The sequence below is a fragment of the Apaloderma vittatum genome, unplaced genomic scaffold (genome assembly GCF_000703405.1).
Source record: "Apaloderma vittatum isolate BGI_N311 unplaced genomic scaffold, ASM70340v1 scaffold4724, whole genome shotgun sequence".
Lineage (NCBI taxonomy): Eukaryota > Metazoa > Chordata > Aves > Trogoniformes > Trogonidae > Apaloderma > Apaloderma vittatum.
In genome coordinates this window covers 1,182-21,980 of record NW_009714201.1, presented here as the reverse complement: position 1 = coordinate 21,980, position 20,799 = coordinate 1,182, and the positions used below count along the sequence as shown (strand labels likewise).

The window sequence follows — 20,799 nt, the reverse complement described above, 5'->3', positions numbered from 1 at the left end:
CCAAAACCAAAGTAAGAAAACAGTTCAGACCCATTTATTTTCAAATGTCACATGGCAGTTTCTGAAAGCAGCATTATTTTTTCAAGCCAGTTGCTTAATTGTCCAGTGATAAAGACCACTCCTGGCAACATAGCTCCTGGAAACTGTCAATACAGAAGGATTAATTACAAGATTCATTGAAAAATTGCAAATTTTACAGCATCCATCTTTCCCTTTTGATTGTTGGTGTCAATTTCCAGTTAAAAAAAAAAAACAGGGCTTGCAGCAGACACAATCAATAAATCTGTCAAAAATAACTGAACCATACTGCTGACAGATTAATATAGATATTAATATCCTTTTATATATATATGCATATATGCATACATGCATATATGTTATTCTGAGAACGGTGGACTTGCTCTAAATTAAGACTATTACCCTACTAAAACAGAAAAATGTGTAAAAATGACCAGACACATTCTGAAAGCTACAACAAATAAATATTATCACAGAATTGTTCCTACTAGCCACAAGCAGCAAAACTGAAGTTAATGATAATTTTGACAGGAGTTCAATAGGTTCAGAAATTCACCCTACTGCTGCCGATTTTTTGCCCAACTGAAAAATATTTCAGAAATACATATTTGCCCAGTTACTATCTTTAGAATTATCTCTCTTTTGCAACATTAAAACATTACTGCATTCCAGCATACCGTAACATTTTAACTGAATCCGTTTTAAAGATTCCAGCAGTATTTGTAACACTGATGTGTGACAACTATTCTTACTATGTTGTGTGTAATCACCATATAAAAACCTTAAACTTTATGTTTACAGCTAAAGAAAATAACAGAAAAAATTCCGGGCAAACTTTTAACTAGTGTAAATCAATATACATCTCTAACTTTGATGCAATTAAGATAATCTGCATTACATTCTATGTATTCCTTCTGCAGGTCAGATTTTCCTAGCAAAACCAATCATAGGCTACGCTGGCCATAGTCAACTTTCAATTGTTGTAGTCTGTAAAATGCAGAAGATCCTTGCACAGAAATAAAAAGCATTCCTCCTTCCTCCTGTCTAATAAAGATGCAGAGTGGCTTCTAATGTTTTGGAGCAGGGTTTTGTGTGCATGTGGTTCGAGTTTTTTGTTTGTTTTCTTTTTTTTTGTTTTGGGTTTTGTTTATTTTTAAAGTATTCAGTATAGTTACCACCAAATTTTGTTTTTTCAGGGACACAATAGACTACATGCTTTGGCACTTCACTCACCTAAATGTAAATTAATATTTTAAAGCAGCTTATGTAACAGGCTTGTGACTCCTACTTATTTACAAAGAACTTCAAAAGAAATTATGTCCTTGTCACTTAATGTGATCAGGTTTTGGAAGGTACTTTACATGAGTTCTTGTTTTTAGAATTAAAGCAACAACCGATTTGCAACAGCAGCGAGACATTCTTCCAGGGTTATTTCTCAACGTAACGGAGTATTTCGGTGGTGGCCTTTGTGTAATCAACACATGTTCTGTCACTTTGTGCTCGAGAGGAAATTAGAAGACATTTTCCTTTCATACCTATCTCCAGCCAATTTCCTCACCCTTCTCTCTTTTACACTTGAGTACTTTTAAGTAGTGTACGTTACATTCTTTTTAACCCCTCCTTTCCAATTTTAGGTTTCTTTCCCCAGCCCCCCTACCCTTATGATACTCTGTCTTCTCATTAGAGAATAAGCAGGAAATAATTTAGTGGCATTTTATATTCATTTTATCATTAGTAACTACTAGTTAATTTATGTATTTATGCAAGTTTATATCTAAAGCAATTATTCTTTAATCAGTTCACATGTACCTGCAAAACTTAGGTTTCCAAAAGCAAATTAAACAAAACTCCTCCAGTGACCACCTGCCGTTATGTGCAGGCAAAGCCCAGTTGTGTGAACATACCTAGACAAATGCACATGAGCACATCTGTACAGAAAGCCACCAGTCTGATTACAGAATATTAACCAAAAATAAACATATAAAAAAAAAGATTCCTAAAAAAAAGCAATGTTATACTACTTGAAGCCAGAACTTTATTTGCTACAAAGGCTGTACGGGTTTACACCTGCAGTGCAGGTGGTCCAACTTGCACCCACACACAATCCATACCAGACCTGTCCATTCACAATGGGCACATAGAAAGGAGATGTCCTTCACTTGCAAAGTCAAGTTTAAAGGGTGATGCTGCTGCTGCTAACAATTCATCCTATGTCAAAGCTCCACCACAGCTGGTGAAAAAAGTCTTGCTTTTCAACTTTTTTTTTTTAAATGCCTTTTTACCTTGAATATGCTTCATTACAACAAAGGCAAGGGGAGTTAGAAGTGTCTGAGCACAGTGCAGACCAGTCACCATGTCATTCCAAAAGCGACCTAAGCCTTTAAATGCCTTTTTGCATGCCGTCATCATTAAAACGCACCGCCTGCTTTCCTATACCAACTGAAACAAAGGAAAAACTGGAGTACCAGAACCCAGCGCACTGGGGTCTGCAGAAGAGCAGCGAGCGCCGCAACAGCAGCGGCAGCAACAGCGAGGGAAAAAACCCTCATTTATAACCAGTGACAACTAAAACCTATGAAGTTTTTAAAAGAATGTGATTGTTGTCAAAAGGAATTGGGTACAACAATGCTGCGTTCAGCTCTGGTTCCACTCAAAGCCGTGGCTGAGGGGCTCTGGGAAAGCTGCTGGAAGGCTGGTGGGCACAGACCAGCAAGAAAGTGAATTTTGCATACTGTACGGATCATCGCTCAGTTCAGGGCAGTCATATTGAATCTGTGATCAACCAATTGTGCTTCATGAAACCGTCAGCCCTCATTTATGTCTAGCTGTTTTCTTCTGTCCTGCTGTAAACAAGCTCTGCTCTGAGCTGTCTCCCTACCCTTATCTGCTTACGAAGATCACACAGACAGACCTCATCAGCAGCCTTAGAGTTAAAGTTAAAGTTACTGCTTCCAGACAGCAGTCCCCATGCAAGCTGGAAGTCAAAAAGAAGAGCAACTTTGGAATGACAGAGTTTTAGTTCCTTTTAGGAAATGCATACCTTAGATTCATACACATACTGGCATGTTATGTCTCTTTCATGAAATTAAATTAGGTGTTCCTAATATGAACAACTGTTTCTAACATCAGCAAACTAGCTCAGCAGATTCATCCATGGTTTTGTTTGTGGGTTGGTTGTTTCGCTTTTTTTGTAGGTTTTTTCTTTTCTTTTCTTTTCTTTTTTTTCCTTTGGGGCCTTGTTTGAATACAGCCAACAGAGAAGTAGCTGGAAATATTGTCAATCTGGTAGGGCTCCAAAAACCTAATAATGCCTGAAATGCTCTAAGGAGTGTAATGATGGTAAACAGGAACAGGTATGTTGGCTTCTGTTCTCATTCACTTCAGTGAGAACATTAGCCTTTCAACGTAAAGCAGAACACAGTTTTCAAAGAACGATCCTCTCGCATAAAAAGGGAAGGAGCCTTACTGAAAACATATTCCTCTGTTGACGCACACATGCAAATGCATTAGTTGGTATTTACAGCATTTAATTCTTGCAACCAGCTGCTAAGTCCCTGTTAAGGCTTTCCTTTATCCAGCTGGAGCTGGAACCTTTTCCTTTCTCCTAGCCTATTACTTCGTCTATTTAAGGGATGGCAGCCAAAGAGAAACAGCTTGTAATTTGCACCTGTCTGCTTTAAGCATTCCATGTTAGATTTTGCAGAGAGCAAACTCTTCATTGCTAATGAGAACGACACTTAGTAGGGTCAAACATATTTTTTAGCTGACTCCGCAGCAATTAAAAAAAAATAAACAAGCATCCACACTTCGTTTAAGCCCGTTAGCTAGAGAATGAGGCTAAAGGAAAACCTGTGTTCAAAAAGCACAGCTCGATGTATTAGGTGGAAGATGTATCCCTAGGTTTCCAGTCTAACATAATGCTGGGCGCTGTTGAACCTGTACACTGCCTATTCAGGAGAATGCGGGAGAGCTTTTGCCTCTCCCCTAAAAAATTCAAAATCGGTTCAGAAAACAATCACGTGCAAAAAATCCTCCTGAGTTTCTAGATACCTGGCTGCCTTCTGAGGACTCACAGTATGCTTTGTTACCTACAGAGTCAAGACTGTGAGAAAATTGTTCTCTGAGGGTTAAAAAGGAACACACACTTCACTCCGAATCCAGAGGTGTGCAAGCATGGCCACACAGAGATGCGCTAGCTGGAGTGTAAAGAACTGAGGGCGTACATGAAGCAAATAACCCATGTGTGATCTTTCAGCCTTATGTAAACTACCTTAACATTTTTGCTTTTGCTAGAAAACAAGCCCTGTGCTTTCAGACAACTGTGGTATCATTTACAATTGCACTGAAAGAAACAACAATTTCCCTAGCGTATTAGTTACTAAGTAGTCGTCTTATTCTTACTTGCTCTTAAAATAGAAAAGCCCTCCAAAAACTCAAGCTACAGAGCTGATGACAAGAACAGAAATGCTGGGGGAAAGAAGGAAAAAAAAAAAAAAAAGGAAGTAGAACAAAGTAATACATACAACTTATTAAAGAAAACATTAGTGCTGCATTGTGATTTCATAAATTGTCCCCATTTGTACTTCCTGTTTAAACAATAACTACCACGATGATGGGTTAAATGAAGTTGAGATTGTCACAAACACGGCCTCACTAGTAATTAATGTAGTTTAATATGGTTGTTGGCACACATCTCACATGACAGATAATGTTCTAACATGTCACTGATAGGACCTTTCAGCACAGCTTTAGGAGATCTACCAGGCATTGCTGAGGTTGGTTAGGTCAAAGGGTTGAACCATGTGTAATTCAGAACAGAGGAGGTCCCACGGTCACCCCACAAAAACAATTACACTACTTATTTCACTCCATCCCTTGCCCGAAATTCACAAGCCTCACAGTTTCAGCGCAGTCAATCTCGCTCTGCCCTGGGGCTACGAGCCACATGAAAATATGTGGTGCTGTGTTTATAAATCTAATCAAAAATAGAAACAGTAGACAAGCACAATGAGGTCCTACTATGGATCATGGGAATTCTCTAAATTCTGAAGGCACTTTTGTTTAACTTCTGTGGGCCTTCTCCTACCATTACATTGTCTGGTACTCTCGTTAATCATCCCCTTGACTTGTCAATGGCGTAAAGGAGCCTACACGTCTGCTGACTTCCCTCCCATCACACTACAAATAATATTATGAAATGGCAATGCTAGGAATAGCCTCTTTCATTTTTCTGTTTTAAAGCATGACTTTTCTCCACTTACCTCTTTCTCCATGCCAGCCCGCCCCTTTCTCAGACCTGCAGCAGAAAACTCTTCCTCCTGCAACAAAGGAGAGGGAGCCCATCTGAATTTTCAGTCTGCACACTCATTAATACTCTTAGGTTTAACGCACCAGCCTAGAAACCTGCCAGGATGGCAATATTTTCCTGCTGCAGTGCTGGCTCCTGCCTTGCCAAAGAGCAAAGGAAGGATATAGTGCTGTTCCATCACTTCATCTCCTTGAAAACAACTTTGCATCAGATCACTTCACATAAATAATAATAACAAAAAAGTCAGCTAACAAAGATAAACAAGAAAAGCACAGTAAAAGCTCAGATGAAGTAACACCAGCAAAGGTGTAGTTTTAAGCAGAAGTAGTCCAGAAGTAGATAACTCCTACCCCTAGACAGTAACTACTAAAAGAGCACAGTTCACTGTGGAATACACCTAAGCTGAATATTACAGTACCAAAGCAGCCAGACTCAGTAATGCTTCTGTGATCCAGCATTTAGATGGGTCCCGTTTGTGCCTCATTCCTTGTGCTTAGATTTCCATTAGAAGGATAGAAATTATCCTCTGCTTTGAAGTTATAACCAATAAGCAAGCATATAGTAGTTTTAAAAGTTACATATCACATCAGCAAAAATGTCTCTATTTTATACCAACTACCTTTGTCTCTGTGTGGGGAAAAAAAATTATTCATTCACGGAAATCAATGGTAAAACTCAGTCTGACACCACAGTCACAGGATCTGAACAGTAGTGAACAACAAACTTATTCCTTTGCCAGCTTTTCCCTGATGCATTTATACAAACACATATTCAGATTATTCTGCAGAGCTTGAAAACAAAGCAAGACTTTCAGCAGTTAAAAATACCCCTTTGGAGTCCCTCAGAATCTTTAATTGACCTTCCGGGTCAGAAGATGTGCCATACAAAGTACATGTTTGGCCCCAGTTGAGGAAACTCTCTCTCCTGAGGGCACCAGGGAAAGAAGTGCTTAATTCTAAGCGTGCGCTTAAGTTTCACTGACATCAATACAATGGACAGTGGAGTGAGCCACAAATCCTCTGTGTGAAAAGGCTGCATTGTCACTCTGGTTGCTCAGAAATGAATGAAGGGCTGAGCTTTTGCCCAGACTTTGCTGATGCTGAGAGTCTGCTGACCTTTGCCATCCTTCAGTGCCCTCCTCGGGGTACCAAGGCCTTTGCAGGGATGCCGGGGGCTGCAATTCCAACAACTCCCCCTCCTGCCGCAGACAACCCTGCCCAAACAGCCCCTGCCCCACAGCCCCAGGCTGTCAGAGAAATCATACTCAAACTCCTTTGCTCCACAGCACTCTGTGGTGTTGAAAATCAAGCCCCACCAAGATCACACAGGTAGGTTTAGGTCCCGTATCTACTCATCACATGTCTCGGAAAACAACGTCAGAATCCCAATTCCAAAATCTGAGCTGAGTTTCCAAGCCAAGGTAGCATCTGCATCACTTATCCAACTACTGCTCCCATTTGCCTGCACGTCCACCGAACAGCAACTAGTCTTGAGCCCGATGGCATAGCACATTCCTTGTTAACGAGTCAAACGAGAGCAGCAAAAAATGAACCTGCGTGAACCAAAGACAGTAAAAGCTTGAAACGGCTACTTTCCTTTTCAAAGTAGAATCACAAGAAGCTGCAAGCAGAACGAAGTGGTGAAGATGTAAGCTGTAAATTCAACATTTTCATCCATGGTCAACATCTGCTCATTGAAAAGGTGCCAAAGATGCAGCAATAAGGACTTTAAAAGCCACGATAAGCCCAGGAATCCAAACACTAGTGGAAAGACTTGGAATCTCATCTTAAGGAGTATGATTGACTAAATCAGGAAAGCAAAGACAAAGGTATATAAACAATAGTGGCTTAACAGTGATTTTCTTAGAGTTCAAGAATTTCCTTTTATTTGGGCTTTTTGAGGAATTTGTTTGTTTGTTTGGGTGGGAGCCACTTCTTTTTTTTTTTTAAATGAAGGTGCTAGACATTGCTTTTCCTTTTTTTGTTTTAATACCAATCAGGCAACACATTCAACACTACATTAACTGATGTTGACTATGGCCTTACTTAACCTCATCAGCCTATTTTCTTTAGCTGGGTAACTGCTGAATCACTGGCATTAAACTGTCTTGCAGTCCTGAAAGAGTAGAGTAAAAACAAAAGTATGTGATTTTTCCATCAATCAAGAAACAGCATAAAACCTATTTCAGATCCCACCAGACACTTCATACCCAGCTGATGTAGTGGTTTGCAAGGTTTAGGGCTGGACTTTAATTATTTTTAAGCATGTTTGTAGTAAAATGACAAAACAACCAGTTAGAAGTTATTAAACTGAATATTTTCACTTTTTTAAAACAAAATATTTCTCCCCGATTTTGCTTTTTTTCCCACAAGAGGAACGACTAAGGAAGCTACATTAAATATGCAAGATATATGACTAGCTTCCTATAATTAAAATAATCTATTTTTAATCCAAAGATGGAGGAATTTAGAGAAATGCAACAAAAAATAACTCTTACAGCAGAACTGTATTGATGTGACCCTGTCGCCAGTCACAGATGTGGAATAGATCAAAACAATAAACTTTTGAACTGGGAGCAGGCTGAGGTACCTATCTCACACTGATTGGGATATTTTGCTTTGTCAGTCGCTGGAAATCACTTGGGCTGCATGAAGAACTGGTACACAACAAGGGTCTTGAATATGTAGCCATAAAATGTCCTGTTCTTGCCATGCTGGCGTAAGTCTCACCGTGCTGTTTGTAACCATGTACCCAGCATCTCCTTAAAGCACTCCCAAATGCACAGGTGCATTGTCATGGGCCGAGGAGAGCAATGCTGGGCCCAGCTAAGGTGCTGGTGGTTGCTGGTAAAGAAATATCAGGTTCGTAGCAGGAGCAGCAAAGCAACAGGCTGTCATCACCACGGCTGCCCTCACTCCTTTCTCACCTTCACCTGGCACACAATTTATCACATGCTAAGAAGAAGTGCTGTGGGATCTCTGTGCTACAATATCAGTAGAAACTACTGAGTAAATGATAACCCTAACAACCTACTTGTAATTCCCTTTAGACTCTCTCGTAAATACCAGCTAGCCAGCGTTGGTCTTTAAGAAGTATTTCTTCAGGGGAAAATTGCACCTCTGGTGAAGAGAATCCATCAGTCACTTAAATTCAGCAGTACTGACCTTTGAAGCCACAAACACTGTACTTATCCTTCTTTAATCACCAATTTTGGGAGCAGGGTCCTTCAAAGTAATCTCAGATCCTTTCTATTAGTTTGGGGGCAGGGTGTGTTTCATCTTCTTTTTTTTTAATTTAAGATGCAAAGAGTATACTACAAATGCTTTTATAAAGATCGTTAACACACTTAACACTGAGCTCACGGGGTTTTTTTAGCCTTTTTTTCTATGTACTTGGAAAGGTAGGTAGATAAATGATTTTTATATCGAGACACCTCAGTACGCAGCTAAGTATCACTAAGCTGGTCACTCACAACCCCTTCAGTAGAATGAGAAAGAAAATCAGAAGGGTAGAAGTGCAAAAACTTGTGGGTTGAGATCAAAACAGTTTCTTGATTTGTTTAGAGAAGAACAAAACAAACAGAGAAACAACAAAGAGAGGGAAAAAAAAAACCCACAACAAAAACAAGTGATGCAGAAGAGAACAATGGCTCACCACCAACGGCCCGATGCCTAGTCAGTCCTCAAGCAAGGACAGTCCTGGTTAAACTTCACCCACATCCCTCACCCTCACTTCTACTGCTGACCATGACGTCCTATGGTGTGGGACACCACTTCAGTGAGCTGGGGTCAGCTGTCCCAGCTTCATCTCTTTCCAAACCTCTAGCACACCCTCAGCCTACTCACTGGTGGAGCTGCCTGAGAAGAAAACACCTTGACTCCATGTAAGCACTGCTTGGCAACAGCTCATCCATCCCTCTGTTAACAATACTTTTGTCACAGATACAAAACATAGCAGCAGGCAAGATACTACTAAGAAATCTAACTCAGCCAAAACTGGTACACTATATCATGCCAGCAATTCCTGTCGAAGTAGCAAACATCAAATTTTAATTTCTGTGCCACCATTCCAACATTCCTGTTTCCCATCAAATGGAAAGCGTCATGCTCAAACATTCCTCATGCTACTTCAGAGCCTGGCTTATGGAAAGTCACCTCCTGATGAAGTCCCAGGGCCCACGTTTGAGAGTGCTGAAAGTTTTAGTCATCATCACCTGACGGTCAGCACTGAGGGAAGAGCAAAGCAAGCACCAGTCTGGACAAAAGGCTTTCCAGAATGGGGTGACAGGCTCTCAGTTTTGTTTGTCAGGGTTTTCTTTGGCACAGCTGTCATCACAAGGCTAGGAAACAGCTCAGATGAAGAAGGTAGCTGGCAGCAGAGTTGGGGGATCAAGCACAGTAAGTAAACCATGTTCCTTACGGTCACGGTGAAGCCTGAATCTATCTTTCCTTCAGTTTTCCACTTGTAAAACAGGCACAAAAATACTCTGCATTACCTCTGTGACTCTACCAGCCACAGTGGATTTCAGCTGACCCCTCCAGATGCAACATATCAGCATCCTCAGCAACTGCCATTGCCCTTCCTTTCCCCTTCCCATCCACGTCTCAGTCCTTATCTAGAAAAAAATAAAAGCTCTTTTTATTAGAGTAAGATCTTGTGACTTGCAATTCTTAAATAACACAGTCTCCACATTACAGTAGCACATCAGTTAGAAGCAGTGAGCTGTACGTTAAATTCTAGGAAAATATACAGCTTTAGAGACAAAACCAGTGAACGATTTTACCTGTGTAAAACAATACTGTGGAATCTAAGGGGACACCATATGCAAAGGTGAATAAAAACCTAGCATAGTAGAAAATAATTATCAACAGTAGACATATGAATATATTTTGACTTGCACAACTTTTAACGACAACAGTTCCAACTTCTCTTTTAAGAAGTGTATCACATTTTCCTCCCTAATTTATTTCCAGGGAGTAAGTAGTTCATTTTGCGACTGTCTGTAATAGCCATATATTTTGGCATTTCCTCATGAAATTCTACTATTCATTCTCTGGTTTCCACTACTATTACAAAAAAAAGTCAAACAAACAGAAGTTATTCTTACGTATTCTGCAGTTTAAGAAGTAAAGCCATGATTATTGGAGCATCGTTTACAAGAAAGCTTCCCTGTAAACAGTAAAAAAATCTGCAGTAGGAGAAGGCCAGCTTTGATGTTTATCAGTTACAGATTAAAATTTCAAATATATGTATAAAAATGTAGTGTTAGAGGGTTTTTTCTCTGAATTAAGTAAAAACATAAGTAAGGATACACTGGAAAATAAAGAAAATGCATCTTGTAAAAGAAACCTTTTTTATACATATATCATTTCAGCTATCAATACTGTTGCTAATAGAGCAGTAGAGTTTTCTTTCAGTCAAAGATATCATACCATATGAGCAATCTCAGAAGGAAAACCTCCAGTGATTCAAAGCATATTTCACTCGCCTCTGGCATGAGTTTCTGGATTAGCGTCATATACATGTCTACATGAAAGAACATAGGCTATTTGTTTATACATTCACATTACTCCTCTTTACGCTGTTCTGTGTGCCAGCTGACATTAAATACACATGTATATCAATATATTCAACCCAGTGAGTGCATTCCTCTGCCAGGTAGTCATTAGCAAGACATAACCATTGAGTACAAATGAAGGGAAACTGAGGTAATGAGGTCCGTGATTGTGAGAATGCAGCACAAAACAGACAGGGACTTAACAGTGCAGTTCGCATGCTACCAGTGAGAAATGACATTGTATAAAAACATTTCAATTAACAAGCAAACAGAACTGCAGCTCAGTTCCTACGGGGGATGCTTTCGAGTCATAGGCTGGACTTGATGATCTCAGAGGTCTTTTCCAGCCTCAGAAATTCTGTGATTCTGTGATCTTAGCTGATAAGCTGTTTTAGCTGACAAAGACCTCATACACACACGACCTGAAGACTGTAGTGGTTTCCATTAGCTTTCAACCAATAATAGTGGGAAAATAGTGCCTGGCATGCGTTAAAATGAGTATCCTCAGACAGCTAGGTGTGAAGTTTCTTTGTTTCAGCCAGAAAATCAGCAACCCAAATCCTGACTCTGGGATTTGAATTCTTGAACCAAATCTCCCTTTGAAATAAGTGCTAGCGATGTTCCATTTATTATATGTTAAAATCAGTCACCTTGAGGAGGCAAAGAATAGTTAAACATCACCTCAACCAAATTCCTGCATTTTGGCATATGTGGGTTGTCTAATCAGCCTGAAGCCTATTTCTAACCAAGGGAGGAGCCATAAAAATGAGACACCCTCTGCATAACTTGCATATCATCTAACAGAGTAGAAGGGTCAGCAGCAATCCCATGACATGCTCTCCTTGGTGATGAAGCAGTTTAATGAGTTTCTGCTCTCTGTCCCCTTCCGCTCTCCAGTCATTTATTCCAGTCCGTGGGCTGCAGTCTCACTGAGCTCATATTCCTCTTGATCTAAGCCAGGTTTAAAAATACCCATCCCCAAAACACTTTCCTTTTTAATTATTTACCTTGAACCACTTCAGTGGTCCTGCACACACCTCTACCACCACAACCAGGGCACAAGGAACATCAGCAATGAAAAAAGAGATCCTTAAGTGAGCTTTCCCATTGTTTTTTTTTTTAGCTTTTACTCTCGTGAAACACGAAAGAATGACATTTTGCTTTGAAGTTACTCTTATGCCCATAGGCTAAATTTAAGCCTTTGTTTAGTTATTTTTAATATTTCACAACACTTCCCTGACGGTGATCTTTAAAGGCGAAAAAGAAACGAGTCTGCCCTGTTCTTCTTTAAGATCCATAAAGGATGCCTAAAAAATTTCCCTTTTTGGTTTTCTTTTTGGTTTTGGGTTGGGTTTTTTGGGGTCTTCTTTTAATATCTGAATTAAGAATGTCAAATCTTGTCTTTCAAGATGTTTTAGAGATGGTTTTACAGAGCATGGGAGAATTGGACTAGGAAATAGCTTTATCTGTTGAATGAATTAAGATTATGGATCTTTCATTTTTTTCTTGCAATAAGCTGTTGGATGTTTGAGTTAAGACTGAAGAAAACAAAACAAAACAACGCTTCACAGGAGATTTCTGAAGGTCCATTCTTTCAGCCACTCACTTGCATTAGATAAACAGATTTTGGATGTTCAGCCTATGTGAACAGGAAGGAAGACTGGGTATTATAAAGCTTGCCTTTAAACTTTGAGGGCTTTAATTTCGCTTGTACTAAACCATGCCAACCTGTCCAAGATGGCAATGAATACCATGTGATTACTGACACTCAGTAGCATGTTATGAATTTCCTACTACCCTAAATATGTTGTTTAAGGCCAGTAAACAGACTTGTATCATTAAGCTAGAGATTCTGAAGTCCATACTTTTGGATGGAAGGAAAATATGCCACATCTTTAGGGTGGTGGCTTTTTGACTCTAACAATAATATTTCATCATACTGACTCCTTTATGCCATCAGCCATTTGCAACAACAGTACAGAAAAACAACGTGACAAATCAGAACCAAGAGTCCTCTTGACCATCCCATCTGCAAGAACAATGGGCATAAAATTTTTCAAGAGAGTTGTCCTCCTACAAGCGTTACAACCTCTTTGTAGTCTTTGAGTTCAAAGATGGATTTGCCTTGACAAAAAGACCGTTCTAAATTCACTACACCACGTATCCCACAACAAAGCACAAGCAGATATTCAGTGTGTTAAAAGTACTAACTTCATCTTTTTCCCTTCTCCCTCCCATCAGAGAAAGATCACAGGAAGGAGACTGTTTGCAGGACCAAAGTAGTATATGAATCTATGAAAAGATATACTACTTGCACCCAAAAAACTTAGACTCAATTCTTGGCTTTGTTCCAAGTTTATTGTGAAATCTTGGACAAATCTCCAAGCTAAACCACAAAGATCGGTGGATGGCACGGGCATACCAGTTGGGAAAAGCTGGGTTAAGCTGGCTGGACCAGGTGACTCGTTTCAAACCTTAGAGTCCACCATGCCTGAATCAGAGGTTGGATTTTGGAATAGGCACCAGGAGAGCACCTTTGCACCAAAGCCATGCTCTGGAGGGGAAGCTACTTCAGCAGTCCAGGAACAGATGCAGAGGTCTGCCCTGGTGTAGTCAGGCAGGCACAGGGGCTGAGCTGTTCCATGCATGGCCATCACTGTGCCTGGCCACAGCTCCTGGGGTCATGGGTTTCCTACGCAGGGGGGAAAGGTACATTTTAGAAATTAAATTTGGGGCGAGAAGGAAAATAACCTAAGGGGTTTCGGCAAGATACAACTCTTGCTTCAGTTTCAACCAAGAGCAAGCCTGTAAGGCTTTCTTAAAAAAAAAGAAAAAAATCAACTCAGTCTATATACTGACACCTGGGCACAAGCTGACCAGGAACACACAGTCCCCCTTCTCCTGAAAACACACAAGGTTATTGCACGAGTCTCAATGTGAAGTTTACACTTCATACCCTGTTCATCAACTAAGAAACAGCTTCCTGTGACACACAGGCAACAGGAACAGTCTGGTTTTGCATCAGGGTGTCACAGAATTTGCCTCAGTTTGGATCATGAGTGTTCAGCCCTGACACTGACAAGATGCCTCCAAAGCAGCTTCCTTCACACCATCTGCAAGTGGTGCTACTGAACGCATTAAATACTTTCCAGCATTCAGCCCAGGGGCACGGTTTGTATCTTAACATGACCAAGTGAAGAAAATCTACTGCAGCGTCCTAAACCAATAGCACTACAGGTGCAGAAAGTTCCTAAACACTACCACATGCTTTATAGAGCCAAGGATACTTAAAAGGGGCAGTGGAGGAAATTGAGAAATAACGTGTGGGTGTGAAACAGGTTGCCATGATCACAGATACAGACAGAGGCCACATGAAACCCAACCAGATAAAGCTTTGTATCAGTAGTAAATTTATCTGTCCTTACATGAAGCTCTTGTGACAGGACAAAACGAGTGGATGTTAACAGTGATCTTGTATTAAGTCTTCAGCCTCCATGAGCTGTTACCCACCCTTTTCAGTAGAGCTGCACCCACAGGCAATAAGCTTCTGATTTGTGGGGGTAACACTTTGACTTTTCTTTTTTAAAAGCAATTTCTTCCAGCAATTGTTACCAAAGGAGAGAGCATACCTCAAATCCTAAACATTGCAGGTTGCTAGTAGCTACAGTCCCAAGCTCAAACCCACCAGCCAATACCACATGCCATGTTGAGCCAAACCTCTGTTTGCAGTTGCAAACATCGTGGAATTTAATGCTTTAGTCCTACTTGTTCCTGTCCCCGTATAATAGTATCTTAACTCAGATACTAACAAGAGTGTGATGTGTGCTTACACAGCTATATTTTAATACTTTTATATATAAAAGTTAAATAAAACTGAAGTAAAAGTGACTGATAAAGATCTTCCTCCTTTCCTTTGTATTGCTGCCATTAATACCATGAATATCTTCTTAAACACTAGCCAGACAATTCAGACTCATTTGGGAACTAGTCAAACTTGTGGTCCTGGCTTCCCAGTCAACAGTTGTCACAAGTTACAAGACTCAAATATTCTGAGCTCCTCCTGCCACCTCTTGTCCGTCATTATCCCAGATTAATGCCTGTGTCTCCTTTGTTCTGCACCAGCCTTTCCTGACAGTTGTGTGGAAAAGTATTTTGCGGTACCACATGTTGAGAAATGCACACCATCAACCACCCTGCTCATTTAAATTACTACAGAGGAGTTGCATCGTGCCGTTTTCTCTGGATCATTTGTGAAATGTCAGGTAAGGCAGGATGTGACTCAGCCATGACTTGATTCAGAAGTAGGACTCTGTGAAATCTTCTGGTTTCAGTTCACATCGGAATTCTTGGCAGTGGCGGTCAAAGGAAAGTGAACCAAGGGAAATTTCGTGATAGCTGCTGTAAACCTTGGCCTTCTACCATGCTTCTGTGTATCCCTTCCTCAGAAGGCATTAATCCTCCAGTCCTCCAAGGGAAAAAGGGAGACAGAGAAGCTGATTTTCCCTCTATTCTCTTCTTTTCCTAGCTCTGCAGGAGAAACCTTTCTTTCCTCCAGTTCCAGGCTGTTTAGCATTAGGAAGCAATTGGTCTGTCAGCAGCACCTAGAGCAACTTTTTCCAGCTGGGAGATCATTCCCTCTGGTAAGGGTGGTTTAGAAACCACCTTCTCATGAACCATGCCCTCAGCTTCCACACCTTTGCTTTAAGACAGACTCTCATTATACTTTGCCTGAGGAAACTCCAGATATCCTATGCTCTGAAAAATGGCTTGAGGCCTTACACTTCAGAAAAGAAAAAAAAAAGCACCAAACAAAACAACCACTAAGAAACCACAGAGAATCTTGCTAAGAGTTTCTAATCTCAGAGATACGCACATGCACACACTCAAATCCCGACCATCTCCCCGGGCTACATCTCTAATACATCTGAAATTTTTGTATAAAACCATTAGACACATGTGTTTGCATATCTCTAGATTGAGAGGTAACTCTTTCCTAGTAGTTGAGTGAATTCACCACCTCTTCTACACAGTATGTAAAGATGAATGAATTTCATAGCACTAAGTTTCATAGAATCAAGCTGATTCTAGTATGTCTTGCATATGGATGGAATGTCAGATACAGACATATTTCAGTCCTCTGCCACTCATGGAAATAAAGAGCATACAACTGTACCAATTCCACTAATCCAAACTAATCTTTGAATGGAATACATGGCATTAAGAGGCAACTTTTTAACCCCGAATAAGAAAGGTGATCCATTTCTACTCCATACTCACTGGATTCTCCCATATCGGCCTACATGCACAGGCAGACTCCCCAGAAGATATAACAGATACAAAGAGGTGATAAAAGGATCAGAGAGGAGAGAAATACTTGAAAAGTTGGAGGATAATAACCTTTTAGGATAGTTCCCAGAATTTGGGTAAGTAAATGTGTCTGATACGAGCGCTTCAGTCATGCATAGGTAGATGACACATTTATGTGTGGGCAGGGGATGACATTGGGTGTGGACTGCGTGCCTCTGCTACATGTACAGTGATAGGTCTAACTCAGCACCAGCAGCACTGAGTCATCTGTTCAGAGCTTAGAGTTCCTCATCATTCCCTTTATGACACGGAAAAATCTTGACTGGATTGCCTACAAATTTATCTGTGTTGACTGGGGCCAGATCTGAAAGTTCAACAGCATAGTTGGCTTTCCACACATCCAGAAGCCCTCCCCAAGGTCCACTGGTTCGTGCAAAAAGGGCTTGTACACCCTTGTTACAACACTGAGCACTCAGTTATTTTGTCTCATTCAACCTCTTATAGAATGAATGTAGATGAAAATAAGTAGGCTTTGCAAATATCTTAAGAGTCACTTTAAAGATCGAACTACGAGACAATTAGAAAAACCCAAGCACCTACCCTAGTGTATGGAAGTGTGCAGAAGGAAAGTTGTATCCAACTTTGGGCAATGATCACTACAATCAATGAAGATGTTTACAGCTCTATATTCTGAAATCACGCCTAGAATCATTTTCACATTGTTCTTTGCCTATTTTTTCAACACAAATTGGTAAATTATCTACATGCCAACAAACGCAATGGCATGATTTCAGACAGGTACTCTCTTATCCTAAGAAAAAAACCAGAATTGTAGCCAGCCTCAACAACCTGGGCCAAATTAAATCTCAGGAAATCTTACAAGTGACAATATGGCAAAATGACACTCTAAGGAAGGTGGCTGAAGTTGCTCTACTTGTATGATCTGGCAGACTGTAGCATAAATCTGGTACAAATTGCTGTAATGAGGAAGAAAAAAAATAGTTGCTGCATAATTTCCAGATGCAGGTCTTGACCACTTCACACAAGGAGTCAAGTGTGAAACATTACAGGAGAGGAATCATATATAGCAGAGGAATTATATTACCCACACCACTAATAAACAACAGGGGGGAAAAAAAGGTGGCACTTGTTAGAAAAGGTGTTGTTTCCCATTTTCCCTCTCAGCAGATAAAGCATGTATGTTCTGCGGCAAGAACAGATTGTAGAGGTTGAGCAACAAGAGCAGCAGCTGAGGAGCCCCTCTAGTCGAGGAGCAACTGATTGAACGTGCCAAAAGCAGAGCTCTAGGCTGGGTATGAAGCATATCTTTCTGTCCACTCCTCCTTCTTCTACTGTCCCTCAGAAGTGGCTTCTGCATCAGAGTAAAGTCTTTCAGTTCAAATTGCCTAGATAATGTTGGCATCCAAGTCCTCTCTTGACATCTGGCTTTATATTAACCTCAGTTGGTAATCAGGTTCTCAGAGTCGTTTGTCTGCTGAAGGAAATGTACATAATGCTGGATAACCCAGTGCTACACATCAACAAGATCTATGTTTGCCTGTCTTATACTGCAAGAGGCAGATGGCATTCAAAAAAGTAGAGGAGAACAAGTCAAAAGTCAAGAAGAAATACTTTCAGGGAGAAGGTAAGGTGGAAATCCACTTGCTAAAGGATGCAACAAAAACAATTAAGGTGGAAATCCACTTGCTAAAGGATGCAATGAAAAAAACAACAGGATTCCAAAAAGGATAAGATAATTACATGGCTATAAATGTTCTCACATGTTACGTTAATGATTTTTAAAAGATATTTTAACTGAAGATATACTGAAAAAAAAAGTTTCTATAAGAGCATGACAGATTATCTCCTTCTTGCCTAACACAGGATTTCTTTTTCTTTTCTCTGAAGCAGTTGGAGACCACCACCACAGTAGACAAGGAACTGAACTTGATGAACTCTAACGTAACTGCAGTTTCTATGCTCCCTAAAAAGCACAATCAAATGAGTAATGAATACAGTGTGCCATAACTGAGACATAGGCTGATCCCAGAAAGTGAGTCAAACCTGAAAGTTCACCAGCACAAATTTTCATATCGATACCAAGGATCAATTTGGTCAGAAAGTTCCTGAAACAGAAGTCAAGGTGAAAGACTAAAATCCTGGCAGACAAGATCCTGCAGCAGTCATCAGATAAAATCAGTTAAAAACGCAGTTTGTTATGGAATTCAGCCAGCTAACTGCATGTCCCAACAACGGAACCCCCAAAAATTCAATGCCCGGCCGCATGTAAATAGAGAATTGGGTTCTTCACACGCACCCTGGTTGCCTCTTCTACTACCATCAAGCAAATACATATTATCATGGTTTGTAGAGCCCTGACAACAACAGCCCAAGCAATTTTATCTCAGGGTTTCCTTGTGCCCCGCAGGCGCTCTCTCCATGTCCTCTGCTGTCTTTACGCAGCAGTTGGACCATAAGCTGACTGCAAAGGGAGCTGCCTTTTGTTCTGTGTTTGCAGAAAACGCGTGAGTGACGACAGCAGTAAGAATGATAAATACAAATGGTATTACGCACACATGCAAATATCCACGTGGAAAATTCAGCCATAGGGTAAATACCAAAATTTTACTTGTCACTTAGTTATTTATAAAATCAAAGAGACCTAGAAATAGCAAAACTCAGTTATCCTTGCCAAAACCCTCTCCCAGAGTGGACAGCCCCAGGGGCCGAGATCTGAGCTCTGCTCCAAACAGCAGTGGTACCCTCCCCGGCAGGGAATTCCCGAAACAGGAAAGATAGCCCAGAGCTGACACAAAGCCAATAGATTTGGCTCCCATGCCAGACCTCCTAGAGCTGTCAAGGCAAGAAGTGTGTCATGGTTAAAAAACCTGCTGTACTCTGGCTACTCCCTGCTGGAGCTGCGGCAGGCTGGGCAGAGACAAGAGGAGCTTGAGGGCTCTGCTGAGCATCCTTGGCCCAAGATCAGAAACACACATCCAGCCCCCGTCCGCTCTGGTGGCATCCAGTGCAGCACGGCATTACGGACAAGGTCTTTTACCAGTCTCTGTAAGCCTTCTGCCATCCTTTCTGCAACAATGCTTATAGGGTGTTAGTCTTTAATAGTTCATCTATTGCTTTGCTGGATGGACTCCTCCTTGCCATCACTGCCCTCCCCATGAAGATATCATTTGCTTTCAAGGTGTGATAAACATCCTTTTGGGGTCAGCACCTTGCTGGGAATTATAAGTGCACAAACTGAATCCTTAAACAAGTCCATGTATATCACCGATGTGGTGGGGTAAGCCATCAGGAGGGGTGGTTTTATCTGCTGAGACAGGAGTGGGCAGAGAGAGATTATTTGCAAGCTGTTCTGGCCCAGTATAAACCCAGACTCTAAAAGTCCCATGTAGTTAAAGAATGACTCATGGCTGATCCCTATCTTGTCTGTCAACACTCACCATTGCTTTATATCCGTATCATCGCTAAAGCACAGCAGAAGACCATGAAAAGGGGCAGAAGGGAACGACATTAATTTACAACGCATCGCGGCTCACCCAGCTTCTGTGCAAAACAGATAAAATCTTGAGGTAGTGAATATTTTATGACTTCTTAAAATAAAATTGAAGCAGAACTCAGGTCTTGTTTTATACCACCTGTAAAAGAAGTTAGTTGGAAGAGCAAAGAGGAATTCTAGCAACGTCTTTTATAAACCTCCATCGGGTTCTTTTGTACCCCAGTCTATTCAAAGCAGTTTGTGTAAATATGCAAGTATATTTACGTGCACATATCCATATGTGAGTATAAATACACAGTAGAACATTCCTCTACTGTGGCATCTTTTCAAGCATAGCATCATTTTAAAATCCTTCATGAGAGATAAGAGACGGACCCAGCCTTACCTTCTTAGTTCCCAGTTTCGCTTCACCTTTTGAAACCAAATCCTCACTGCTGTATCTATGGTGACAGTGACGTCCAGGTCCCCCCCAGTTGAGACGACTGCTGGCACACACGTCAGGTGCCAGAGCAAATCTGTCAGCAACAGAAACCTCCCCAGTCTCCAGCTCCTCCATGGGACACAACTGCTCTTCTCCAGAAGTGGGTATGACAAACAATCCACTAAAGAAAACGATGTTAAACCACCATCTCACACCTAAAAGAGGGGAATAACGAGCCTAAAACTGGGCTCTAAAAGCTTTTTTATTTTTCTTTTCAATAACAATTACTGCTACTTGGAAAATAAATACAACAGCACTGTGTATCTGGGTAGCCTACACAGAATGAACTAATTACAGGTAATTTCTCCCAGAAGGTCTGACAGTGAGAAGATATTTGCGTCATGAAGTACAAGTAGCTGATAAGCAGCATGATAAAAAACTCCTCTGACATCCATCCACCTAGCACCCAGAACCAGCAGCGACAGAAGGATATCTTTCAGCTCCTGCGTGGTGCAGAGAGGAGCAAGAGGGGAGATTTTTATCGAGGGCTAGGCAAGGAGCAGCAGACGGCGCCCACAAAGGTGTGCCTTTCAGGCAGATGTGGGAGGTGGCTCCAGTGACTTTCCCTCCTTAGGAAAGACACAGTGAGTCACTGGGATTACAAAACAACAGCT

General features: G+C 40.9%; 1 protein-coding gene across 1 annotated transcript in view; it reads right to left on the bottom strand.

Moving 5' to 3' along the window:
- LOC104269234 (orofacial cleft 1 candidate gene 1 protein homolog) overlaps positions 1 to 20,254 on the bottom strand; it is a 43,324-nt gene extending 23,070 nt beyond the window's left edge. Inside the window, exons 1-2 of the mRNA XM_009868642.1 lie at positions 20,090 to 20,254; positions 5,280 to 5,336 (exon numbers count right to left, since the gene is read on the bottom strand). Of these exons, the coding sequence (XP_009866944.1) occupies positions 5,280 to 5,291 (12 nt within the window). The 5' untranslated portion in view covers positions 5,292 to 5,336; positions 20,090 to 20,254. The remainder of the gene's footprint in view (positions 1 to 5,279; positions 5,337 to 20,089) is intronic.
- Positions 20,255 to 20,799: the final 545 nt, after the last annotated feature.